Source organism: Pongo abelii, chromosome 9 (genome assembly GCF_028885655.2).
Source record: "Pongo abelii isolate AG06213 chromosome 9, NHGRI_mPonAbe1-v2.0_pri, whole genome shotgun sequence".
In the NCBI taxonomy this organism is placed as follows: domain Eukaryota; kingdom Metazoa; phylum Chordata; class Mammalia; order Primates; family Hominidae; genus Pongo; species Pongo abelii.
In genome coordinates this window covers 117,763,752-117,788,174 of record NC_071994.2, presented here as the reverse complement: position 1 = coordinate 117,788,174, position 24,423 = coordinate 117,763,752, and the positions used below count along the sequence as shown (strand labels likewise).

At 39.9% G+C, this 24,423-nt stretch overlaps 2 protein-coding genes and 1 pseudogene across 3 annotated transcripts in view; 1 reads left to right on the top strand and 2 right to left on the bottom strand.

Annotated features, from left to right (window-relative positions):
- The window catches only part of LOC100453368 (uncharacterized), a 126,528-nt gene extending 121,984 nt beyond the window's left edge, over window positions 1-4,544 (bottom strand). The window contains exon 1 of the mRNA XM_054525501.1: window positions 4,386-4,544. Within this exon, the coding sequence (XP_054381476.1) occupies window positions 4,386-4,544 (159 nt within the window). The remainder of the gene's footprint in view (window positions 1-4,385) is intronic.
- NXPE4 (neurexophilin and PC-esterase domain family member 4) overlaps window positions 1-24,423 on the top strand; it is a 94,041-nt gene that overhangs the window by 63,905 nt on the left and 5,713 nt on the right. The window contains exons 2-6 of one of the 2 annotated variants that reach the window (XM_002822513.2): window positions 5,115-5,217; window positions 6,040-6,145; window positions 17,785-18,518; window positions 19,020-19,081; window positions 20,468-20,674. In XM_002822513.2, coding sequence (XP_002822559.2) covers window positions 6,050-6,145; window positions 17,785-18,518; window positions 19,020-19,081; window positions 20,468-20,674 — 1,099 coding nt within the window. In that variant the 5' untranslated portion in view covers window positions 5,115-5,217; window positions 6,040-6,049. The remainder of the gene's footprint in view (window positions 1-5,114; window positions 5,218-6,039; window positions 6,146-17,784; window positions 18,519-19,019; window positions 19,082-20,467; window positions 20,675-24,423) is intronic. The other variant, XM_054525128.1, reaches the window with a different exon arrangement.
- Window positions 15,964-17,662, bottom strand: LOC100451124 (histone deacetylase 1-like; annotated as a pseudogene).

Sequence of the window (24,423 nt, the reverse complement as noted above, 5' to 3'; positions counted from 1 at the left end):
GCCAGCATCAGTAAATAACATCTTGCATAATAATCATCAAATGTTCAGAATTAAGAAATTAACGTTGGTACACTAGTAACTATCAATGAAATTACAGACTTTTTTTGGATTTTACTAGTTTTTCCATTAATGTCCTTCTTCTATTTCAGGACCCAATCCAGGATCTCAAATTGCATTTAGTCATCGTGTCTCCTTAGCTGGGGACAGTTGCTTAGTCTTACATGGTTTTTCATGATTGTGACACTTTAGAAAAATATTAGTTATTTTGTAGAATGTCACTCAATTTTTTTCTATCCAAAATTTTCTCATAGTTAGATTGAAGTTATACATTGTTGTCAAGAATATCATAGATGTGATGTGCGTTTCTCAGTACAGCATTTGTGTCTTATTATTAGAAATGATTAACTATTTGGCAGATTATTTGGTAAATGAAGGAATGAGGAAACTGGGTCATTTCATGTATAACTATTTTTGTTTCAATTTGAGAATACTTTTAATAGTTTTGACTTTTAAATGAGTTTTTGAATTACAGAAAAGGCTGGCAGATTATTGCCAACCAAGATATGTCTTATTACTGGTTATGTTAACCCTTCATCACTTGGGTAAGCAGATGTTCATTGATTTTCTCCACTCTAATGTTACTATTTTCAACTTTGAAATTATAAATATATTGGTGGAAATAAACTCTTGTTTTTCTTCAAAATTTCCTCACTGATTTTAGTATTCATTAGCAGATATTGAGTACAGCAATTATTACTGAAGAGTTCTAATGCTCACTTTGTATTTCCTTCACTTTTGCCATATTTGTTAGTTGGAATTCTTCTGTGAGGAACAGCTGTTTATTCTACCCCATTTATTTATGCTATTGTTTACTTTTATAGATATGAACTCATAGATTTTTTTTTAATTCTATGGGTTATATTCTGATATGGTTTGGATCTGTGTCCCTGCCCAAATCTCATGTTGAATTGTAATCCCCAGTGTTGGAGCTGGGGCCTGGTAGGAGGTAATTGGATCACGGAGGCAGCGTTCTTAAAAATGGTTTAGCACCATCCCACACTGGTACTGTATAGGGAGTGAGTTCTCACAAGATCTTGTTGTTTAAAAGTGTGTAGCCCCTCCCACAAACTCATGCTCCTGCTCTGGCCATGTAAGACGCCTGCTCCCACTTTGCCTTCTTCCATGAGTAAAAGCTCCCTGAGGCCTTCTCAGAAGCAGAAGCTACCATGCTCCCTGTACAGCCTGTGGAACCATAAGCCAATTAATTCAATCTCTTTTCTTTATAAATTATCCAGTCTCAAATATTTTTATAGCAGCGTGAGAACAGACTAATACAGAAAATTAGTACTGAGGAGTGGAGCACTGCCATAAATATACCTGAAAATGTCAAAGCTACTTTAACTGGGTAACAGGCAGAGAGTGGAGGGCCCAGAAGAAGACAAGAATATAAGAGAAACTTTGGAACTTCCTAGAGACTTGTTAAATTGTTGCCACCAAAATACTGGTAGTGATATGGACTATGAAGTCCAGTCTGAGGAGGTCTCAGATGGAGATGAGGAACTTATTGGGAATTGGAGTAAAGGTCAGTTTTGTTATGCTTTAGTGAAGAACTAGGAGGCACTGTGCCCCTGACCTAGGGATCTGTGGAACTTTGAACTTGAAAGTGATGATTTAGGGTATCTGGGGGAAGAAATTTCTAAGCAGCAAAGTGTTCAAGAAGCAGCCTGGCTGCTTTAACAATCTATGCTTATATGCATGAGCAAAAAGTGATGTAAAACTGGAACTTATATTAAAAAGGAAGCAAAGTATAAAAGTTTGGAAAATTTGCAGCCTGGCCGTGTGGTAGAAAGAAATGGCCATTTTCAGGGGAGGAATTCAGGAAGGCTGCAGAAATTTGCATAAGTAAAAAGGAGCCAAATGCAAAAAGAGTGCCAGCCATAAGCCTTGGTAGCTTCCACAGGGTGTTAAGCCTGCAGGTGGAGACAATGGGGAGAAGGCCTCAAAGGCATTTCAGAGACCTTTGTGGAAGCCTCTCCCATCACAGACCTGCAGGCCTAGAAGGGAAGAATGGTTTTGTGAGCCAGGCCCAGGGCCCTGTCACCCTGCACAGCCTCAAGACACTGGTCCCTGCATCCCAGCTGCTCCAGCTCCAGCCATGGCTCAAAGAGGCCCAGGTACAGTTCAAGCCATTGCTTTAGAGAGTGCAAGCCATAAGCCTTGGTGACTTCCACAGGGTGTTAAGCCTGCAGGTGCACAGAGTACAAGAGTTGAGGCTTGAGAGACTCTACTTAGATTTCAGAGGATGTATGGAAAAGCCTGGATGTCCAGACAGAAGTCTGCTGCAGGAGTGGAACCCTCTAGATAACCTCTACTAGGGCAGTGTGGAGGGGAAATGTGGGGATGGAGCCCCCACACAGAGTCCCCACTGGGGCACTGCCTAGTGGAGCTGTGAGAAAAGGGCCACCATCCTCCAGACCCCAGAATGGTAGACACACTGGCAGCTTGCACTCATCACCTGAAAAAACCAAAGGCACTCAACATCAGCCCTTGAGAGCAGCTGCAGGGACTGAACCCTGCAAAGCCAGAGGGGCAGAGCTGCCCAGGTCTTTGGGAGCCGACCCCTTGCATTAGTGTGCCCTGGATGTGAGACATGGGGTCAAAGGAGATTATTTTGGAGCTTTGAAGTTTAATGACTGCTCTTCTGAGTTCTGAACTTGCATGAAGCTTGTAGCCCCTTTCTTTCTGCCAATTTTTCCCTTTTAGAATGTAAATATTTACCCAACGCCTATAGTCCCATTGTATCTTGGAAGTAACTAACTTGATTTTTATTTTACAGGCTCATAGGTGGAAGGGACTTACCTTGTCTCAAATGAGACTTTGGACTTTGGACTTTTGAGTTAATGCTGAAATTCACTAAGACTTTGAGGGACTGTTGGGAAGGCATGATTGTATTTTGAAATGTGAGAGTAGATTAATATATATTCCAGAACGATTGTTATTTATTTTGTGGCTCAAATTGTTGCAACTTTGTTCATCAGGAGCTCTTTCAGGTTAGCTTCTGGGCCATTTTGACATGTCCCTCCATTTTTTAAAAGGCATTTCCTAGCACCCCAAGATGCTCCAGGCTCATCTCATATCCCCTGACAAAGTGATGGAATCAACCAGTCACTTCTCCAAGAAATTGTAGCTCCCTTTACTGGAAAATTAAGAAACCAAGGTCTAGGCACTAGGTGTCATTACTTCTAGGGCTTCTCTATGGATAGAGCTTGAAAATATATGTCTGTGTGCATGACCCCATCTATACATAAAAATGCATATTTACCTATCAAAAAACTCTGAGTGCATACCGATAATTCTAATTCCAACTGAAAATCACAAGGTTAATTTTAATATACCCATTACATTTTCTTGTTTATAGTTTCTTTCTCTTAAAATATTTTCTATCTGATTCTTTATAGAAAAAGTTTGTCCACCCCTGGTTAATATCATTCAGATTTCAGAACACTGTTCATATATTTGAATTTAAGAATATATTGACAGAAGTTTTCTATGTTCCACTTCTTTGTTTCCTTCTTTTCCTTCTATTGGGCTAATCAAACATTTTTATTATTTCATTTAATCTTCATTGTTGATTTATTATGTATACCACTTTTTAAAAGAAATATTTAGTGGTTATACTAGCGTTACAATATTTTTCTTAATTAATCAGAGTCTACCTTCAAGTAATATTATCCCAATTCACACATGGTATAAAGACTTCAAGATAGTTTTTCCAGCTTCCTACTTTTCATTATTTGTGCTTATGTTGTTATACACATACACTATAAACACACAGTGTTAGAGATTAAAATGACAGGAATCTTGGATTCAGCCCTGTTTGAAAGCTTATCAGATGACCTGCACAAATCATTCAAACTTTCTTTTGTGCTCTTGGTTCTTTAAGTCAAGCTTATCTATTATGCCTACCTCATAAAAAGATTCCAGGTTAACATTAGATTTCAAAATCTATGTGACCAAACCAAATGAAAATCTATAAATCTATATGTCTCAGAGTAGACTGTGAACTTGGGTGGTTGCTGGCATCAGTCCTCTAAGGAACAGCCAAACCAAACCCACTGCAAATACTTTTTTCTTATCACAGGCTCCTCAGTGAAAAATTTAACAATCCTAGATCCAGTTTTATGAGGTTAAAACAGCTTTTCCAAAGGTCATCATGTAAAGACATAAAGAAGTATTGTTAAGGCAAATTTGGTAGAACAGGATCCAAGGTGTTGGAAGAATTTCAAGATCTGAAACAAGAAGACCAGTTGTGAAACTAGTCTTGATTCCATCTTTTGAAAAACATAAGACTGGAAAGATTGATGGGCATGCTTAAATATGTTTACCCTCCTGTGTAGGGCAGCAGTAATGAACCCATAGAGAGAGCCACAGGGACAGCAGCTACTGCTTCCTGTGGGCACTGGTGCAGCTGTCTGGGTACCTGCTCTTTCCAGCAATGTTTTCATCAGATCAAGAATACAAATCCCAGATGGATTCAAACCCATGGCTATAAGCTGTCACTCTGTTAGTCTCAGATGCAATTAATATTATTGTCTTCCCTATGTTATATTTGAGATTATTTTAGTTCAATTCAGCAAATTGTATTGAAACCTACTATGTATGAGATAATATGCACTTGAATCCTGCCAACTGGGTCTTGATGATAACGTTCAGATGGAAACTAGAAAGTCTGACTTTCTGTTGATGATTACTCTCAATCATTCAAACTTCTGGCTCTTTTTCTCGTCATTTATTGTAACTATATTTATCAAATTGTATTAACTAAATACAATTATTTATCAAACACTCTTTTTCTTGTCAGTTATTTATTGTAACTAGAATTAGACTCATAAAACTTCAGGAATTTGAAATCATATAACCTACTATGCAGAGCACTTCATTTCTCCTTCCTACCTCTGCTTGAGCTAATAACTGCAGTTTGTGATCCAGGCCCCTCCTTAAGGTGGAGCTGACGTGGCTGACAGTTCTGTCTTAGCTGAAACAAGCAGAAGGTTGTATATCCATGCTAAAGGTAAACAAACTGCAACTTATATCTGCAATTTATTTTGGTATAGAGGAGAGGTATTCCAGTAGCACACTGGTGGCTTCAGAAGAAATCCTCAACACCTAGCTTGCCAGAGAGTCTATGTATGGGATTGAACAATCTGTAAACTAAAGGTATGAAAATATTTGTAAAATTGGGAAGGTGAGGGAAAGGTATAACATTTATTTTTGGGTGCAGAAACGTCTAATGCCCATGTATAAACTGGTGATCTGGGGTGAAAAGTGCTTCTATGGGGAGGGTAAATTTTGAGGGATGGAAAGTTTTAGAAAGGCAGCATTCAAGCAATCTGATGTTAAAGTTTAAAGTTCCAAGTTAAAAGAGAACTTGGAATTCTGGTGCAAACAGAAATGTTAAGATGAATCATAGAAAAATATTGATAAATTCTGAAATTTTTTTAAGTAAGAAATGTTTTAAAATAACTTTTCAAGCTTGAGGGGTGCTAGAAAGCCTGCTAAAACAGAAAAGGAGGACATATTAACAGATTGGCATTAATGAAAAAGAAAAACTAATTTACATTCAACAGGCACTTTAATGATGTGGTTCTCAGTGTCAATATTCGCTGGAGTATTTTGTGTCTGCCCTTGAGTTTAAGGGACTAGAACAGGGAACCTGATAGTTAGGTGACAAATAGTCTGGAGACTTCATCTAGACACGAGCAAGCTTGCATCCTTCAGGCCCTTAGCTGCTCGATTTCTTAAAGTTCACAGTGGGCTCCATGAAATATCTGTTCTGTAGAATGTACAAGCAGATAGCTAAAAGAGAGCACCTGGGAGATACCAAGTACAGCTAGGGGGGTGAAGGTTTACTTCTGGGAGTTATTTATCTGAGGCTAAAAAGTAATCATGAGCCAAAAAAATTTCAAATGTTTCCCATGTTTGTTTGCTTTTCTGTTTTGTTGTATGTTTTTGTGCTTGTTTTTGTATTGTCTCTTGTAGGATCCTAATCATGAAAATAAGTATGATAAATTATAAGTCGCTATTGGCACTGTTGTTTATATTAGCCTCCTGGATCACTTTTACAGTTTTCCAGAACTCCACAAAGGTAGGAAATGCTTTATTTATGTGGTTTACAAAAGCTTATTTTCGCTTATTACCTCATCTGTTCTAGGAAAGGCTAAACTACAAGACTTGTAGATTATAGGAAGGGAGTTTCAATAGCTAGATACCAAACAACATACCTGATAATCATTAAGCAATATGTGAGAGGATAAATACTGTGTGTGTGTTCACACATACACATTCTTTCTTTGTCACATATAAATGCATTGCACCTATCTTCTTCAAAGCTTAGCTCATCTTTTTACTTTCTTTAAGGTAACATCTGAAGAACAGAATATCTATATTTTTGGTTTTCATTTGTTTGTTTTTAATTTTTAATTTTTGTGGGTACAAAGTAGGTGTATGTATTTATGGGGTAGATGAGATATTTTGATACAAGCATACAATACATAGTAATCACATCAGGGTAAATGGGGTATTCATTGCCTCAAGAATTTATTCTTTCTTGTGCTACAAACAATACAATTATACTCTTTTAGCTATTTTTTAAAATGTAAAATAAATTATTGGTGATTGTAGTTACCCTGTTATACTATCAAATACTAGATCTTATTCATTCTGTCTAATCATATTTTTGTACTCGTTAACTAACCCCACTTCTCCTCCATGCCCCCACCACCCTTCCCAGCCTCTGGTAGCCATCATTCTACTCTCTATCTCCATGACTTCAATTGTTTTAAGTATTAACTTCCTCAAATAAAAACGAACATGCAAAGTTTGTCTTCTGTGCCTAACTTATTTCACTTAACATAATGACCTCCAGTTCCATCCATGTTGTTGCAAATGACAGAATCTTGTTCTTTTTATAACTGAACACTACTCCATTGTGTATATATACCATATTTTCTTTATGTATTTGTCTGTTGATGGACACTTAGGTTGCTTACAAATCTTGGCTATTGTAATCATTGCTGCAATAAACATGGGAGTGCAGATAGCTCTTGGATATACTGATTTCCTTTATTTTGGGTATATACCTAGCAGTGGGATTGCTGGATCATATGGTAGCCTATTTTTAGTTTTTTGAGAAACCTCCAAACTGTTCTCTATAGTGGTTGTACTAATTACATTCCCACCAACAGTGTACAAGGGTTCCCTTTTCTCCACATCCTTACTAGCATATGTTACTACCTGTCTTTTCGATAAAAGCCATTTTAACAGGAGTGAGATTATATTACACTGTAGTTTTGATTTGTGTTTCTCTGATGATCAATGATGTTGAGCACCTTTTCATATACTTGTTTGCCATTTGTATATCTTCTGGTAAGTGTCTATTCAGATCTTTTGCCCACTTTTTAATTGGATTATTAAATATTTTTGCTATAGAGTTGGTTGAGTTCCTTGTATATTCTGGATAGTAATCCCTTGTCAGATGGATAGTTTGCAAATATTTTCTCCCATTCTGTAGGTTAACTCTTCACTCACTTGATTGCTTCCTTTGCTGTGAAAGAGTGTTCAGTTTTATATAATCCCATGGGTCTATCTTTGCTTTTGTTCTCTGTGCATCTGAGGTCTTATCCAAACATCCTCTGGCTACATCAGTGTCCTGAACAGTATTCCCTATGTTTTTTTCCAGTATTTTCATACTTTGGATCATGCATATCAGTCTTTAATTCATTTTGTAACTGAGTTTTGTATATGGTGAGAGAAAATGGTCTAATTTCCTACTTTTGCATATGGATATTCAGTTTCTCCAGCACCATCTATTTTAAATACTTTTGTTCCCCCATTGTATGTTTTTGATGACTTTGTCAAAAATCCAGATGGCTGTAAATATGTGGATTCATTTCTGTGTTCTCTATTCTGTTCCATTGGTGCATGTGACTATATTTATGCCAGTATAACACTGTTTACTATAACTTTGTAGTATATTTTGAAGTCAGGTAATATAATGCCTTCAGCTTTGTTCTTTTTGCTCAGAATTGCTTTGGCTATTCTGGATCTTCTTTGTTTCCTTACAGATTTTAGAATTGTTTTTCTATTTTGATGAAGAATATTATTGGTATTTTGATAGGGTTTGCCTTGAATCTGTAGATTGCTTTTAGTAGTCTGAACATTTTAACGTTTATTCTTCTAACCCATTAACATGGAATATCTTTCTATTTTGTGTGTATGAGTGTGTGTGTGTGTTCTCTAATTTCTTGCATCAATGTTTTGTAGTTTTCATTGTAGAGATCTTTCACCTCTTTAGATAAATTTATTCCTAGGGTTTTTTGTAGCTACTGTAAATGAAATTGCTTTCTTGATTTTTTTTCAGGTTGTTTGGTATTGGTGTATAGAAATGTTACTGATCTTTATATGTTGATTTTGTATCCTGCAACTTCACTGAGTTTTTAAAATCAGTTCTGACAGTTTTTCATTGAAGTCTATGGAGTTTTCTAAATATAAGTTTATGTGGTCTGCAAACAGGGACAATTTAATTTCCTTCTTTCCAATTTGTACACCCTTTATTTATTTCTCTGACTTAATTGCTCTGGCTAGGACTTCCAATACTATGTTGAATAAAACTGGTAAAAGTGGTCAACACTATCTTATTCCAGATCTCAGAAGGCTTTCAACTTTTCCACATTGAATGTGATGTTAGCTGTGGATTTGTTATACATGGTTTTTATTGTTTTGAGGTACATTTCTTTCATACCTAATTTGTTGAGATATTTTTATCTGAAGCAAAGTTGAATGTTATCAAATGTCTTTTCTATTGAGATGATTATATGATTTTTGTTAAATGAGAAGGGTCCACCTGACAAATGGACTTTCAAAAAATTAGGGACATAATATACCCTTGTCAATATCTCAGATAATCCTTGCATCAAGGGCTGTCAGTCCAGACATCTCCTGTTCACCCACAGATTTGTAGGCCACTACTTTTAGCAAACATCATACAGGGGCCTGGAATTCCATGAGGGGGCATGGAATTTATTGTTTTGAGGTACATTTGGTGAAGGATTTTAAGGACTTTCCATTGGCTGGAGGCTGGAAAGTGGAGCTTGCCATATTCTGACTGTAGTCATCCTGAGGGCTAGAAAGTATACCCTGAGAAATGGCCCATTCTATTTCTGCAGGGGAGTACTGAGGCTTAATTTCTTTTATGAAGCCTTCCCAGGTTAGAGGGGCTTCAAGTTGATGCCATGAGACTTTCTTGCTGCTGACTTGGCTGCCTGATCTGCTAACTTGTTTCTTTCAGCTATTTCATTTGTTCCCTTCTGATGTCCCTTACAATGCATTACTGCTACCTCTCATGGAAGGAAAACTGAGGATAATAACCTGTTAATTTCCTGGTGGTAATTTATAGTAGATTCATTAGTGGTAAGAAAGTGTCTTTCCTTCCAAATGGTAGCATGAGCATGGAGAACTAAGAAAGCATACTTGGAGTCAATGTAAATGTTAGCTACCTTTCCTTTGCTTAATTCAAGTGCTCTTGTAAGAGCTATCAGTTCAGCTAGTTGAGCACTTGTGCCTGGATAGAGAGGTGCACTTTCAATAACATCATTCAGAGTGACTACTAGATATTCTGCCTTATGGACTTCTTGCTCTACAAAGGAACTGCCATCTGTGAAGATGGTCCAGTCTGGATTTTCTAGGGGAGCTTCCCTGAGATCCTCCCTGGCTCCATAGATCTGTACCACAATTTGCTCACAGTCATGTTCAGGTTCCCCAGTTTTCTTGGGGAGGAAAGTGGCTGGGTTTAGGCAAGAACAAGTTTTTAACAGAACTTCTGAGCCTTCTAACAGCAGAGCCTGGTATTTAAGGAGCCAACTGACCGTTAGCCAAAGGTTCCCCATAAAAGACAGCAATCCTGCTACATCGTGTGGGGCATAAACAGTTAAGCCATTTCCCAGGGTTAATTTGGTGACCTCCAGTACCAGCAGGGCCAACATGGCAATTGCTCAGAGGCATGCTGGCCAGCCTTTACCCACAAATCAAGTTTCTTACTCAGGTAGCCCACTAGTTGTTGAGCTGGTCCTCAGGCCTGAATTAAAATTCCCATGCCCATTCCTTTCCTTTCTGATACATAAAGATTGAAGGCCCTGCCTACAGGAGGGCTGAGGGCTGGTACCTTAAGTAAGGCTTGCTTTAGCTGGCTAAAGGCCTTTTGAGCTTTAGGTTTCCAGGTTAGATGAGTTTTATCCACTTGAGTTTCTTTTGTGAAGTGATATAGAGGATGATCTATCTCACCATACCCAGGTATCCATAGCCTGCAAAATCCTGTAATGCCCCAAAATCCTGTCAGTTGCTTGAGGATTTTAGGGAGGGGGAAGGAGGAAATGGGCTTAATTCTTTCTTCCCCTAATGCTCTGGTCCTTTCAGAAGCACTAAACTGAGGTACTTTACCAAGGTTTTGCAAAGCTGGGCCTTAGATTTTGAAATCTTATATGCTCTGTCAGCTAAGAAATTAAGAAGAGTTTCAGTGCCTTCCCAAGAGGTTTCCTCAGTTGGCGCACAGAGCAGTATATCATCCACATATTGCAAGACCCTGACCCGAGGATGGGAAAACTCAGAGAGGTCCTTTGACAATGCCTGTCCAAACAAATGAGGGATTATCTCAAAATCCCTGAGGCAGCACCATCCATTTTAACTGAGCAGTTTGGCCAGAAGCATTCTTCAAAGGCAAACAGGTATTGAGAGTCAGGATGTAACAGTATGCAGAAAAAGGCATCCTTTAAATCTAGGACTGTAAACCATTTAGTTCCCTCAGGCATTTGGATTAGCAAGGTATAGGGATTAGGTACTACCAGATGGATTGAGACTATGGCCTCATTAATGAATCTCCATTCTGCATTGGGTTTTTGTGCTCCTAATATTGGGGTGTTGTAGGGACTGTTACAGGGTTTAAGGAGGCCCTGCATCTTCAGTTTATTAATAATGGCTTCTAGCCCTTTCTTACCCTCTGGCTTTAGGGGATATTGTCTCCGATTACAAAAAAAGTGGGATCATTAGGATAGCTCCAGACTGGCATAATGGTTACAACTCAACCTATTCTTCCTTGAGTTGCCCAGACTTCTGGATTGATATTAGCTTCCACTAGAGGAGAAAAAGAGTTTTTCCTGGGGCTATAAGTATGCTGGCCCACATGCAAGCTAGAATGTCTCTACCTAATAAAGAAGTGGGACTTTCAGGCGTGATTTAAAAGGCACATGTAAATAATATGTCCCCCCAACTGCAACTAAGGGGTTGAGAAAAACATATCAGATTAGAGTGTTTATGAGACACCCCTCACCCCTCATGCTATGGGAAAAGTGGAGGCCTCGATTATAGCGGAGAAAAGAGAGGCTGGCTCTGGTGTCCAGAAGGAGGTCCACCTTCCTTCCTTCAGTTTCCAGAATTACCTGGGCCTCCTGTGCTGTAATGGCAATTTGAGGCACTGGAGCCAGGGCTTGAGCACCAGGACCCATCAGTCCTGCTGCACCATCTTTGAGACTGGTTCTGAACCTGCTGACCTCCATCTCTGGGGGCAGTCTGATCACCAGTGGTCCCCACCACAGGCTAGAGAGGGTCAAGGTGGCTTCTTCTTGCTTCCTGGGCATCCTTTTTAAAGTGCTCTGACTTCCCACATCGATAGCAACTCACAGATGCACTTCAGGGATCCCAGACTTTGCAAGCCTGCAAAGCAGCTACCAGAGCCTCAGTCCTTCTCTTGTGTTTCCTCTCTTTTTCCTGAGTCTCCTCCTGGTCCCTACTATAAAAGACTAAGGTGGCCACCCTCAGGAGGTTCTCCAAAATGCTATCTGGCCCTATAGCCTACTTCTGTAGTTTCCTTCTAATATTGGGAGCTGCCTGTGTAATAAACTTGTCATTTAGGATGAGCTGTCCCTCAACTGAATCAGGGGACAAGAAGGTGTGTTTTATTAGTGCTTCTTTCAGGCTTTCCATAAAGGCTGTGGGATTCTTATCTGGATTTTGGTCTACCATGGACAGTTTAGAGTAGTTAAGAGGTTTGGCCCTAGTTCTTCATAGGCCCCCCAATATGCACATTAAAAAGTGTTTCCTTTTCCATTCATCTGTGATGTCACTGGGGTTCCAAACAAGGTTGTCAAGAGGTAGTGCCTCTCTTCGTATTGGGAATGATGGTTCCCCTACTTCTTCATTTTCTCTATTTCCTTTTTTCCCTTTTGGCCTACTATAGGAGACATATTGCTCATCTTTGAATTTCTCCCCTGCCTGCAGAGCTGCCTGTTTTTTAGCTGCAGTTAGGGTTTGGCTTAGGAGCAGCATAACATCCCTCCATGAGAGGTTAAACACCTGAGTTAAATTTTGGAAAGCTTTTATATACTTATCAGGGTCATCAGAAAATTGGCCTAAGTCTCCCTTTATTTGCCTAAGATCCTGCAATAAGAAGGGAACCCTAGTGACATCACCTCCACTGAGCATTTCCTGTAAGGGTAAGAGTGAAGCTGGGGGAGTGGGGAGTTTTGGAGATGGTGGAGCTGAAGGACCTGATGGCACAGCTGGAGGGGGCCCCAGAGAGGGAGGACAAGAAGGGCCTGGACACTCAATAGCTGCCTCGGATAGTTCCTTGGAGGTTGCTTCTTTAGTTTTGGGGAATCATTCCCTTTGGGCCCTCCTGATATGATGGCTGAAAAAGCTGAGCTGATTGTGCAATGCTTGCAAAGTTCTGGGTTGTCTCACAGGGCAAAGAAAGCCTGTACATAAGAGACCTCTGACCATTTGCTGTCCCATCTACAGAAAATATCTAATTGTTGGACAGTATTAAAATCAAAGCTCCTCTCTGCAGGCCAGGCTGGTTCAAGATGGTAAGAAGGCCACACCCTTGTGCAAAAGAAAATGAGCCACTTTTTCTTCAGTCTCAGGGTCAAAGGAATCCCAGTGCTTCAGAAAGCACTCCAGAGGAGTGCAGACCGAAGATGGTCTGTTATTCATCTAGAAAGAGAAGCAAGAAAAAAGGTGTCCCTTTAGTCACCTTCGTTTCCTTTGGAAAGGCCTAGGGTGGAGGGGAAGACAGTAGGGGCATCCCCCCAACTGTTTTCCCTCCTTGGCTCCCTGAGCCCTGGCATCTTTTAAGGTGCCATCCATTGATGCAAGCGTAACCCACAGCAATGAAACAATTGATTGGGATTAGTCATGCTCACCCATGTGACTCTAGTCCTTTGCTGGTGATTTCCCTTTGACTTTCTAGACTTGTGTGATCTGCATGACTCCCCAATAGATGGATCTTGAGAGAGACTTCATTACTGTTACATTTGGGCAATGCCCTTTAATAGAGAGAGAATGCAGGTTTGAGCTGTACAATTTGCTATTATGGCCTGTACTAAAGTATTTATTCTTAGGCAGTGGCTCTGGTTAACTTCTGGAATTAAATTCCCCTTACTATTTAAGTACCATTTTAATTGGAGGAAGAATAGGTGCCTTAAAAGAACATAGGAACCAAATGGTGGTTTTCCTGCTGATGGGACCATGTTCAGACTAAAATTTGGTTTTGGAGGACCTTTTTCTCCTCATTGTTGAAGGCAGAGTTTTCTTGTTCACAGAAGGAGCATAAAGCCTGGTCTCTTGTAGAGGGGCACAAAAAGTGAGAATGAGGAAGCTAAGAGTGTTTCGGCAAAGGGCCAACAACGTGCCTCATGGAATAGGGTTCCTATTCCACTAGGTGATGCTGTTGACCTTGAAATACCATGTGCTCTCCAGACCAAGGGTAAAGAGAGAGATGTTCACAGGGGGTGTGGGAAGGGAAGGAGGCCCTCTGTGCCCAGAAAATCACAAAAACGGCAATCCCATGAGCTATATTCCCAGGTATTATGGCATTTCCTGATCTTGCCTAAGAGGATTACTTCACTGAACTGTAAAAATTTTCAAAGCATTGCATACAGAGAGTGGATAGGAGACATGGAAGTTGCGGATAGGAAAGGAGAAAATTTGCAATAGAAAAAGCTTGGAGATCCTGTTGCCATCACCCATCACGCTGTTGGAGGCTGGAATTAGTCCAGAAGCCTTCAGGTAACACCAGGGTGTCTCCCTGGCCAGGAACCTTCAGTGCCTCTCAACCTCTTCCAGCCCCACATGACAGCAAGGCTCTCTGTAAAAGGAAACCAATTAGAAACAAAGCCAACATTCCCAGCACCCTGAGGACACGGGAGGATTAGCTAAGTTCTCCCTGGTAAGCCTGTCCCCTGAATCTTGTAAGGCTGGTAGCCATGCTAACTTTTTAAATGGCTGATTGGGGGCCCAGTATTTGGTTTGATTTTTAAATGGAGAGCAGAAGGCCTTGAAATAAATAGGAGTTGGGGTCCACTCCTATATTCCCCCTTCTATGAATCTTCCTTGGATCCCAAGTGGGCCCCAATAATGAAACGGCATTTTTCATCTGGGATAATACCCAAGGTTCATTGTCTCTCTCCAAGGAAATCAAGGACACGGACATACAAGGAGTGAGTTTAAGAGCAGAGGTTTAATAGGCAAAAGAAAGAGAAAAGCTCTCTTCTGTAGAGAGAGGGGTCTTAAGTGGATCTTTTGGTCCACAGTGAAGTGCAGGAGATTTTATCGATGAGCTTGAGGAGGTAGTGTCTGATTTACATAGGACAAGAAAGATTGGTCACCCCAGGTGTAACACTTGCATAGCACACAGAGAACTGGTTAGGACTTGGTGTGCCATTTGCATAGCACATGAAGAAGCTGGCTGTCCCACTCTAATCTTTCATTATGCAGATGGGTTCTCTACCTGGCCAGCTCCATGTTGCCTGCTTTTTTCTGTACACATGGTGACAAAGAAAAGGGAAGATGGAGCCTCCATGTTGAACATGCCTGGCCCTCAGGTAGCCCTTTTCTATTGACACAGCTGCCAGCATTCACCCATGCAAGCTTTCAGCTTGCTTATCTATGTTTGCAGCTTGATTTTTCAGGCTGCTCTTTGTTAGAAAAGAAATGATTTGGGGGCTCCTTTTTGTTAAAAAGGGAAGCCTTGCCAAGGACTCCTTTACCCTCACTGTCTACCTAAATAATTTCTTTCTAGCTCCTGTTTCATTTCCTTTATATATTTAGGTGTTCTAAATGTTGAATGTATACACACACACACACACACACACACACACACGTACATATATTTGTTATTTTCTCTTGATGAATTGATCCCTTTATTATTACATAATGACCTTCTTTTTCTCTTTTTACAGTTTTTGACTCAAATCCAATTTATCTGATATAAGTATAGTGACTCCTGCTCTCTTTTGGTTTCCATTTGCACGGAATATCTTTTTCCATTACTTCCCTTTCAGTCTATGTGTGTCCTTAAAGCTGAAGTGAATCTCTTGCAGAACGATAGAGTTGGGTCTTGTTTTTTTATAATCTACTCAACCATTCTGTTTTGGGGTAGGGAGTATTGAAATATACCATTTTATTACAGAGTCTCACAAAAATAAAAATAGTATCTCAAAACTCCCCCAATTCTGCAGGTGGAGGATGGCAGGAGACTAGACTACCATCCTCCACCTGCAGAACTGGGGGAAGACAGATGGCAGGCAGTGTGAGTTTTTTGGCTCACTTGAGGCCAGTGAGAAGGTATGAGAATGGAACCAATCTAAAAATGGCTGATGTTACTTTAGGAGCTGAAAAGAACAGGGCATCCTTGAAGACCCAGACACCCCTTTTAGAAGGTGCAATAAAGGCACCTTTCCAAAGCTACTAAGCAGGCACTTGGCATTTCAGGATTTTGTCTTCTGTTTGCACAAAAGTATTGCTTTCACCCAGACCTGGCACCTTTTATGCTTCAGAGTTAAGACCTGCAGAGGGATGGGTGGCAAGGCAGTTCCTAGAAGAGATCACCCAGCACAGCTGCCCTGGGCTCAGGGTCTTGATTTCTGTCTAGTCCCTGGAACCATTTATATTTAATAAATTTTACATGAATACCTGGAGAAATAGAAGACATAAAATCTGAGGGTTTAAGAGAGAAAGATTAGGGACTAGGCAGGAAGCCAGAGCTAGGGAGGTTCCCTCAGGCCAGCTTGAAGTGCTCCTTGACCTCTTTGGCTCCTGGCTTCTCCTCCTTCGTTTTTCTCCTCTTCTGTGACTTCTTTCTTCATCTCTGAGTCTCTCTTTTTCATCCTGTTTTAATCCTCTTGGCTTTTTTGAAGATGGGAGAGATCTTGCAGCCACCCTCTCCCTCCTCATCAGAACCGAAGAACTCTTCCTCACAGGTAATTCATCTGTCAGAGAGACGGATGGAGATGAGCTTGTCAGGGTCTTCTTCATTCTCATCGCCACCCCCTTGAGGGACAGCATCCTCAGGAATCACCTGCATTTGGACTGCAGGTGGATGGGGCTGCATTACTAGGTTCTCAAACAGCCATTGTTTAATCTTCTCCAAGTACTCATTAGTGTTCTGGTTAGTCATATTGGAAGGACTGATGTAGGGCTTGAAATATGGTCCAAAGTATTCAAAGTAATCATTGTATGAAGGCTCATTAGGGATCTCCATATCCAGAGCCACAGCTCTTTCTTATTTCCAGGGCACTGAGCAACATTATAAATGGTGTAACCACCTTCTGCCATCAATAACATAGGCAGGTTGACGCTCTTGACAGATTCCACACACTTGGCATGCCCTTTGATGATCAGATTAAAGCAATCTAAGTGACCCCTAGACAAGGCATCTGAGCCATGCTGTAAGATCACCACACTAGACAGGAACATCTCTATTACTTTGGACATGACCAGTTTGAAAATGGCCTCATAGGACTCATCATCAATCCCATCTAGGAGCAGATAGTTAATAGCATAATATCTGACTTTGCCAGCCCCAATAACCCATAAGTCCCCATTTCCTGGGAAGTACTCTCCATATTTATGAAAGGACACAGTCCTGACCTAGCCTGTAATATAGAAGGCCTCTTCCATGCCATCATCATGGTGAATATCAGCGTCAACATACGACACCCTCTGGTGATACTTTAGCAGTTCCAGCATGGCCCAGATTGTATCATTAACATAACAGAAGCCAGATGCCTTGAACTTCTTTGCATGGTGCAGGCCTCCAGCCCAATTCACAGCAATGTCCATCTGCTGCTCATTAAGTTTCACAGCACTTGCCACAGAGCCACCAGTAGACAACTGACAGAAGTCAAACAGGCCATCAAATGCTGAATAGTCCTCACTAACATTGAATCTCTGCATCTGCTTGCTGTGCTCAGACACGTAATCTCGACAGGTGGAGCACAAGAATTTAATGTAGTCATCACTGTGGTACTTGGTCATCTCCTCAGCATTGGCTTTATGAGGGTGATGGGTTTCCATTTTTCAGTAGAAACCATAGTTGAGCAGCAAATTATGAGTCATGCAGATTCAGTGAGGATTCCCTGGGTAGGCTTGTCCATAATAGCAATTTCCAACACCCCTATTGTAGTAGTAACAGACTTTCCTCCTGGTGCTCTGCCTTTGTGCCATCTTGCTCACTTCCTTTCCCTCTGTCTCTCCTGTCAGTCAATCTCCATTCTATGCCTTTTTATTGGAGAATTTAAATAATATTGATAATAGTACGTAAATCAATATTCAAAATCATAATAAGTAAAAATGACTAGGAACAGGTTAATTTCATAGCACGTTACACTTCCTGTCATTTTAGTTCAGGTATGCTCTAAATTTATCCATCTCATGTCACATTTGCTGTCATTTCAGCTTTGGTCTGCTCTAAACTTATCCATCTCCCTCCATTACTGGAACAACTCCACAAAGTCCTTATTCCCTAAAACACCACTGATATCATTAAAGCCACTAACAGAGACTGAACTCAGAATAAAGGAAATCATAGAGAAACTAGATCAGCAGATCCCACCCAGACCTTTCACCCACGTGAACACCACCACCAGCGCCACACACAGCACAGCCACCATCCTCAACCCTCGAGATACGTACTGCAGGGGAGACCAGCTGCACATCCTGCTGGAGGTGAGGGACCACTTGGGACGCAGGAAGCAATATGGTGGGGATTTCCTGAGGGCCAGGATGTCCTCCCCAGCGCTGATGGCAGGTGCTTCAGGAAAGGTGACTGACTTCAACAACGGCACCTACCTGGTCAGCTTCACTCTGTTCTGGGAGGGCCAGGTCTCTCTGTCTCTGCTGCTCATCCACCCCAGTGAAGGGGTGTCAGCTCTCTGGAGTGCAAGGAACCAAGGCTATGACAGGGTGATCTTCATTGGCCAGTTTGTCAATGGCACTTCCCAAGTCCACTCTGAATGCGGCCTGATCCTAAACACAAATGCTGAATTGTGCCAGTACCTGGACAACAGAGACCAAGAAGCCTTCTACTGTGTGAGGCCTCAACACATGCCCTGTGCTGCACTCACTCACATGTACTCTAAGAACAAGAAAGTTTCTTATCTTACCAAACAAGAAAAGAGCCTCTTTGAAAGGTAAAAATAATTACTTCTTGAGACTACCTGTGCAAATATTGTGATTTGGCCTATATACTGATCCAAAGAAAAGTCTTGTGAGTGTATCAATTTTGGGTGTCTTTAGTAAGAGCCTTTGGGGAAAGGATCTGTGAATTCATTTAGAGACAGTGCCCATTCTCTAGTAATCCACAAACTTTTTGAACATTTAATTCTTATCAATGGGATAAAAATATATACAGAATAAAAACTAAAAGAAAATGAGAAATGCACATGTGTGTATGTGTGTGTGCTCTAATACATTATTTCTGCATCTCAACAAATCCTCTTGCATACCTTCTGGGTAACTGTATCCCATAGCCTAATAGGCAAAGAAATGGAAATTTACTAAATGGCCTGAAACTGTAGGCATAATAATTGACTTATCTCTAAGAAATAACTGAGGCACTGGATAATCTAGTTTCTGTATGTTTCCTGATTTGAGGCCACCTACAGATTAATTTCTGTATTTGTGTCTTTAAGGTCAAATGTGGGCATAGAGATTATGGAAAAATTCAATACAATTAGTGTCTCCAAATGCAACAGTAAGTACTCCTGTGTTTGGTGGGTGATGCCTAGTTCTAGATCCATTTAAAGGGTTTCTTCATTCTACTGGATTTGTTCACTGTTTCAGTCCTATCAGCACTCTGTCATCTGGCTTATCTGAGGTTGGCCAAGACACCAGTTACCTAGGTAGGTGAATAATTCAATCACTGGGCTATCATAAGCCTATTTTAGTAACTGTAACTCTCATCATCAGTCTATTTGTCAGTCAGTGAATTCCATGCCCATTTTATACAACAATATTTAAACGTTAACTCTTTCCCAATTCTATACCCAGTTCTTTACCTCACCACAACACCCGTCTTCATACCACTCCCATCACCTCTTCCCATATCACCACTAGCCCATCATCATCTAGAGGTTTCCAACCTGCCATCTTGGTGTCAATTTATTACAACCCCTCCCTCTTGATCTTTGCCACCTTTCAAACAATTGTTAGCACACAAAATAGAACTTCCACACTTACATTTACTAATTTCTCTCTCAAATTTCTTTGAATCCAAATAGACTAGGAAATTCCTATCTAAAACGATTCAAGGCAAGAGCTTTTATGTCTATGCAAGTTCAGCATTAAAACCTTGCTAATCACAAAAAAAAGAAAGACTTGCTAATCACTAATAAACCTATCTACACTGAAGTGTAAATATGTACCTAGATGTAGAAATGTTATTTTCACCACACATACATGAGTACACTCATCCCAGTTATTAAAATATTAAATGACTTCTCTCAGTTGATTAATAATCAAAACTGCCACCGGTTCCTCACCATTGTGGCTACCTCAACCCGTGGATTCCCAGACTCTTCTAAACCAATGACTGAGGGGTTAATCCCTGGCCCATCTTGGACCTCCAAGACACTCTCCAGCCTACAGCCATATTCATTTGGATTGGCCAGTTAGTTCCCAAGCCAAACTAGTTGTTATTATTTTTTATATCACCTTTATTTAACTCAAAGGATTTATATCTTGATGGTGGCATTTAAGATACAGTGTGACAAACTTAGGGGTAAAGTGAGCTAAAATGATAGGATAATTGAGCTTCCATTCCTATGCAAGAATTGATGACTTTACTTTCATAGAAAAGCTGGAAAATACTTAAATTTTCCTCCAGAAAGCCATTTTTTCTGGGAAGAAACATATACTCTTGTAATGAACATTAATGAACATTATTTAGGAAATTCACATCAGAGAAAAATTTGTATTAAAAAAACAGCTGTTCCATTAAGAGAATACTTCAATAATACTTTTTCCACCATTACCACCAACTTACCCCCTCTTAGGATACTTAGAGGATAGAAGGCTCTTAATACATACTGATGGGTAATTTGATGTTTTGGAAGATCCTATCCCATTGATTCTTTGGCAGAAGAAACAGTTGCAATAAAAGAGAAATGCAAGCTTGGAATGACATCCACAATCCCCAGTGGGCATGTCTGGAGAAACACATGGAATCCTGTCTCCTGTAGTTTGGCTACAGTCAAAATGAAGGAATGCCTGAGAGGAAAACTCATATATCTAATGGGAGATTCCACGATCCGCCAGTGGATGGAATACTTCAAAGCCAGTATCAACAGTATGCCTCAGTCTAAGCTATAATTCTTACCCCTTTCAGAAACTTCTTTTCCATTTCAAACGGGAGAAGGGAATATGGAAAATTCCTCCTTTTTTTCATATTCTTCAATCACAACACACCAAAATTTTTCACAAGGCATTGTTATCTTTCCTTTAAAAAAAAAACTACAGCTATCTAACTGGAAGGAAACCAGTGTAGAAAAAGGTTTATTACATCCCTATTTCTACAGAATTCACACTTCACTATGTACCCAGTAGGCTCCAAAAACTATTGATGGAGCCAAAGATAACATGTTAAATTGTCCAGCTTCTAGAACCAGCATGATGATTAACGGTGTGATTCTAGAGTCAGACAGCATGGGTTCAAAACCTGACTTCTCTACGTCCTATCTGGGTGACTTTGAACAAGTTACATAACCATTCCATCCCTCAGTTTTCTCATCTGTCAACTGAAGATGAAAAGAGTTTGTATCTGGTAAAATGAGGTAATGCATACAATGCATTTAGAATATTGTTTCTTACATGATAACTTCTCTTTGGTGTAAGGTATCATTACTGTCATCATTACCTAAGAGAACAGATGTCAGAAGTGAGGTAGACTTTGCATCAGGTAGACACAAGTAAAGCATGGGCTTGGGGTCTAACAGATCTAGGCTGTACTACTTAGAAACAATGACTTTGGGCATGTTATTTATTTTCCCTGCCTGGTGTTTCTCATCAATCAACCAGGAATAATAACAGTGATATAGTTTGACTGATTGTTCCCTCCAAATCTCATGTTGAAACATGATCTCCAACACTGAAGGTGGGACCTAGGGGGAAGTGTTTGGGTCATGGAGGTGGATCTCTCATGAATGGCTTGGTGCCCTCCCCATGGTAATAAGTGAGTTCTCGCTCTGTCAGTTCATGTAAGAACTGGTTGTTTAAAAGAGCCTGCCATCTCTCTTGCTCCCTCTCTCACCATGTGACACACTGGCTCCCCTTCCCTTCCGCCATGACTAAAAGCTTCCCTGCCTCACCAGATGCTGAACAGATGCTGATGCCATGCTTGTACAGCCTGCAGAACCATCAGCCAAATAAGCCTCCTTTCCTTATAAATTACCCAGCCTCAGGTATTCCTTTATAGCAACGCAAACAGACTAATACAAGTTTGTAAAGAAGATTAAGTGAAGTAATGGATATAAGGTATTTAACACATTGCAAGGCATAGTGGCACATAGAAAGTGCCCAAAAACACAATAGCCATTGCAATTGTTATCATTACTTAATTTAAGGGTCAGGGATAGAATCCAGTTGCTAAAATCCTAGTTCAGTTGCTCTATTTACTAAACCAAGAGTGCACCAGTAATAACTCAGAATTTGCTAGTAGACCTTAGCAATCTCACCTACAAAACCATTATTGTCTGTCCCTCTATGACCCCGGATCCTGGCTCTCATCACTAAGAGAAATGCAGTAGCTATGGCTCCATCCTGGCCTTCCTAAAATGAGGCCACTCATGATCTCAAACTTAGAAGGAAAGTTGATCCAATAAAAGTGGGAAAATTGGTAGGGCCTTAGTTCTAAGTTATAAGAAAAATTCCCAACAGAAGGGAGAGCTTTAAATTGTGATCTCTGGTAAATGACTAAGCTCCTAGGGAACCTCAGTTACCTCATCTACAAAATTCAGGGTCTAGTAACAGCCTTTAGCATCACATTCTATAACAGTGATTCTCTTGGGTCATATAAAGGACTGAGTTATGGAGTTACCCACCCTATTCGACTCATCTTTTAATTTGTCATAGAAAAACAACTGTTGTACATTGTGTTAAAAGTTAAATTCTATGGCCAGAGTGTGATTTGGAAAAGAAAACTGAAGTAAGTTGGAAGCAGAGTGAAGGAAATAGCTCTGCCATTTTCTTCCAACTCACCCTACAGCATCTCTGTTTTCCAGCCTCACTGGGTTAAGTCTTCAAATGTAGCCCTTTGCTTCTAAGACAATCCCATGTTACAAAGCATCAATAATCCTCCTCTGAACATTTTCCTCAAAAGTTCTAACTACAAAGCAGTTAGCCCTGATGTTCTGATAAAAGTCTAATTAATATGATGAAAATGGAAGAACTTCATTGTATTCTATTCATGGGTCAATTAAATATACATGAGAGGATCCTTGAGGTGAATGGATAGATGAGTCCAAATAAATGCTTTGTATATCGTAAAGGGTTCCACAAATGACTAGTAATACTTATTATTATAGATATGGCACTTAATATTATCCCAAGCATATGTGAAGGAAACACAGAAGTACAGAATATAATTTCAGTCTTGAGGGAATTTAAAGAGTGGCTGGGGAAATAGGGTTTACTTGTTTTTTATGTAAAGACCATCAATTAGTACCTTCCTCTATCCTCAAATGAGCTTAGTCTATAATCAACAAAATATACAAAAATAATATCTACAAAACTGACCACATAATCCTCCAAGGAAGTTACCTCATTACCTTTCCATCCCCACTCCATTAGATTCCACATGATTGTATAAGGTGGCATGCACATAATCTTTCACATTTACATAACACTTTTTTAAATTTTAAGTTTTTTATTTCAATAGGTTTTTGGGGAGCCGGTGGTGTTTGGTTACATGGATAAGTTCTTTAGTGGTGATTTCTGAGATTTTGATGCACCCATCACACGAGCAGTGTACACTGTGCCCAATGTCTTTTATCCCTCGCCAACACTGACCCTTTCCTCCGAGTCCCCAAAGTCCACTGTACCATTCTTAAGCCTTTGCATCCTCATAGCTTAGTTCCCACATATGAGTGAGAACATACGATGCTTGGTTTTCCATTCCTGAGTTACTTCACTTAGAGTAAAACCTCCCATTCCATCCAGGTTGCTGCAAATGCCCTTCTTTATTCCTTTTCATGGCTGAGTAGTATTCCATAGTGTGTGTATAACATTTTATATATATATATATATATATATAAAAACACATATATATTCATATATAACATTATATATATATAACTTTCTATATATATATATGTATATATATAAACATCTTCTTTATCTACTCATTGATTAATGGGCATTTGGGCTGGTTCCATATTTTTGCAATTGCAAATTATGCTGCTAGAAACATGTGTGTACAAGTATTTTTTTTGTATAATAACTTTTCTTCCTCTGGGTAGATACCAAGAAGTGGGATTGCTGGATCAAATGGTAGATCTACTTTTAGTTCTTTAAGGAATCTCCACATTGTTTTCCTTAGTGGTTGCACTAGTTTACATTCCTACCAACAGTGTAAAAGTGCTCCCTTTTCACTGCATCCACACCAACATTATTGATTTTTTTGAATATGGCCTTTCTTACAGGACTGAGGTAGTATCACATTGTGGTTTTGATTTGCATTTCCCTGACAGTGAGATTGAGCATTTTTCCATATGTTTGTTCACCATCTGTATATCTTCTTTTGAGAATTGTCTATTCATGTCTGTAGCCCACTTTTTGATGGGACTGTTTTTTTTCTTGGTGATTTCTTTGAGTTCTTTGTAGATTCCGGATATGAGCCCTTTGTTGACTGTATAAATTGTGAAGATTTTCTCCCACTCTGTGAGTTGTCTGTTAACTCTGCTGATTATATCTGTAGCTATGCAGAAGTTTTTAGTTTAATTAAGTCCCCTCCATTTATCTTTGTTTTTGTTGCATTTGCTTTTGGGTTCTTGGTCATGACGTTTTTGCCTCAGCCAATGTCTAGAAGGGTTTTTCTAATGT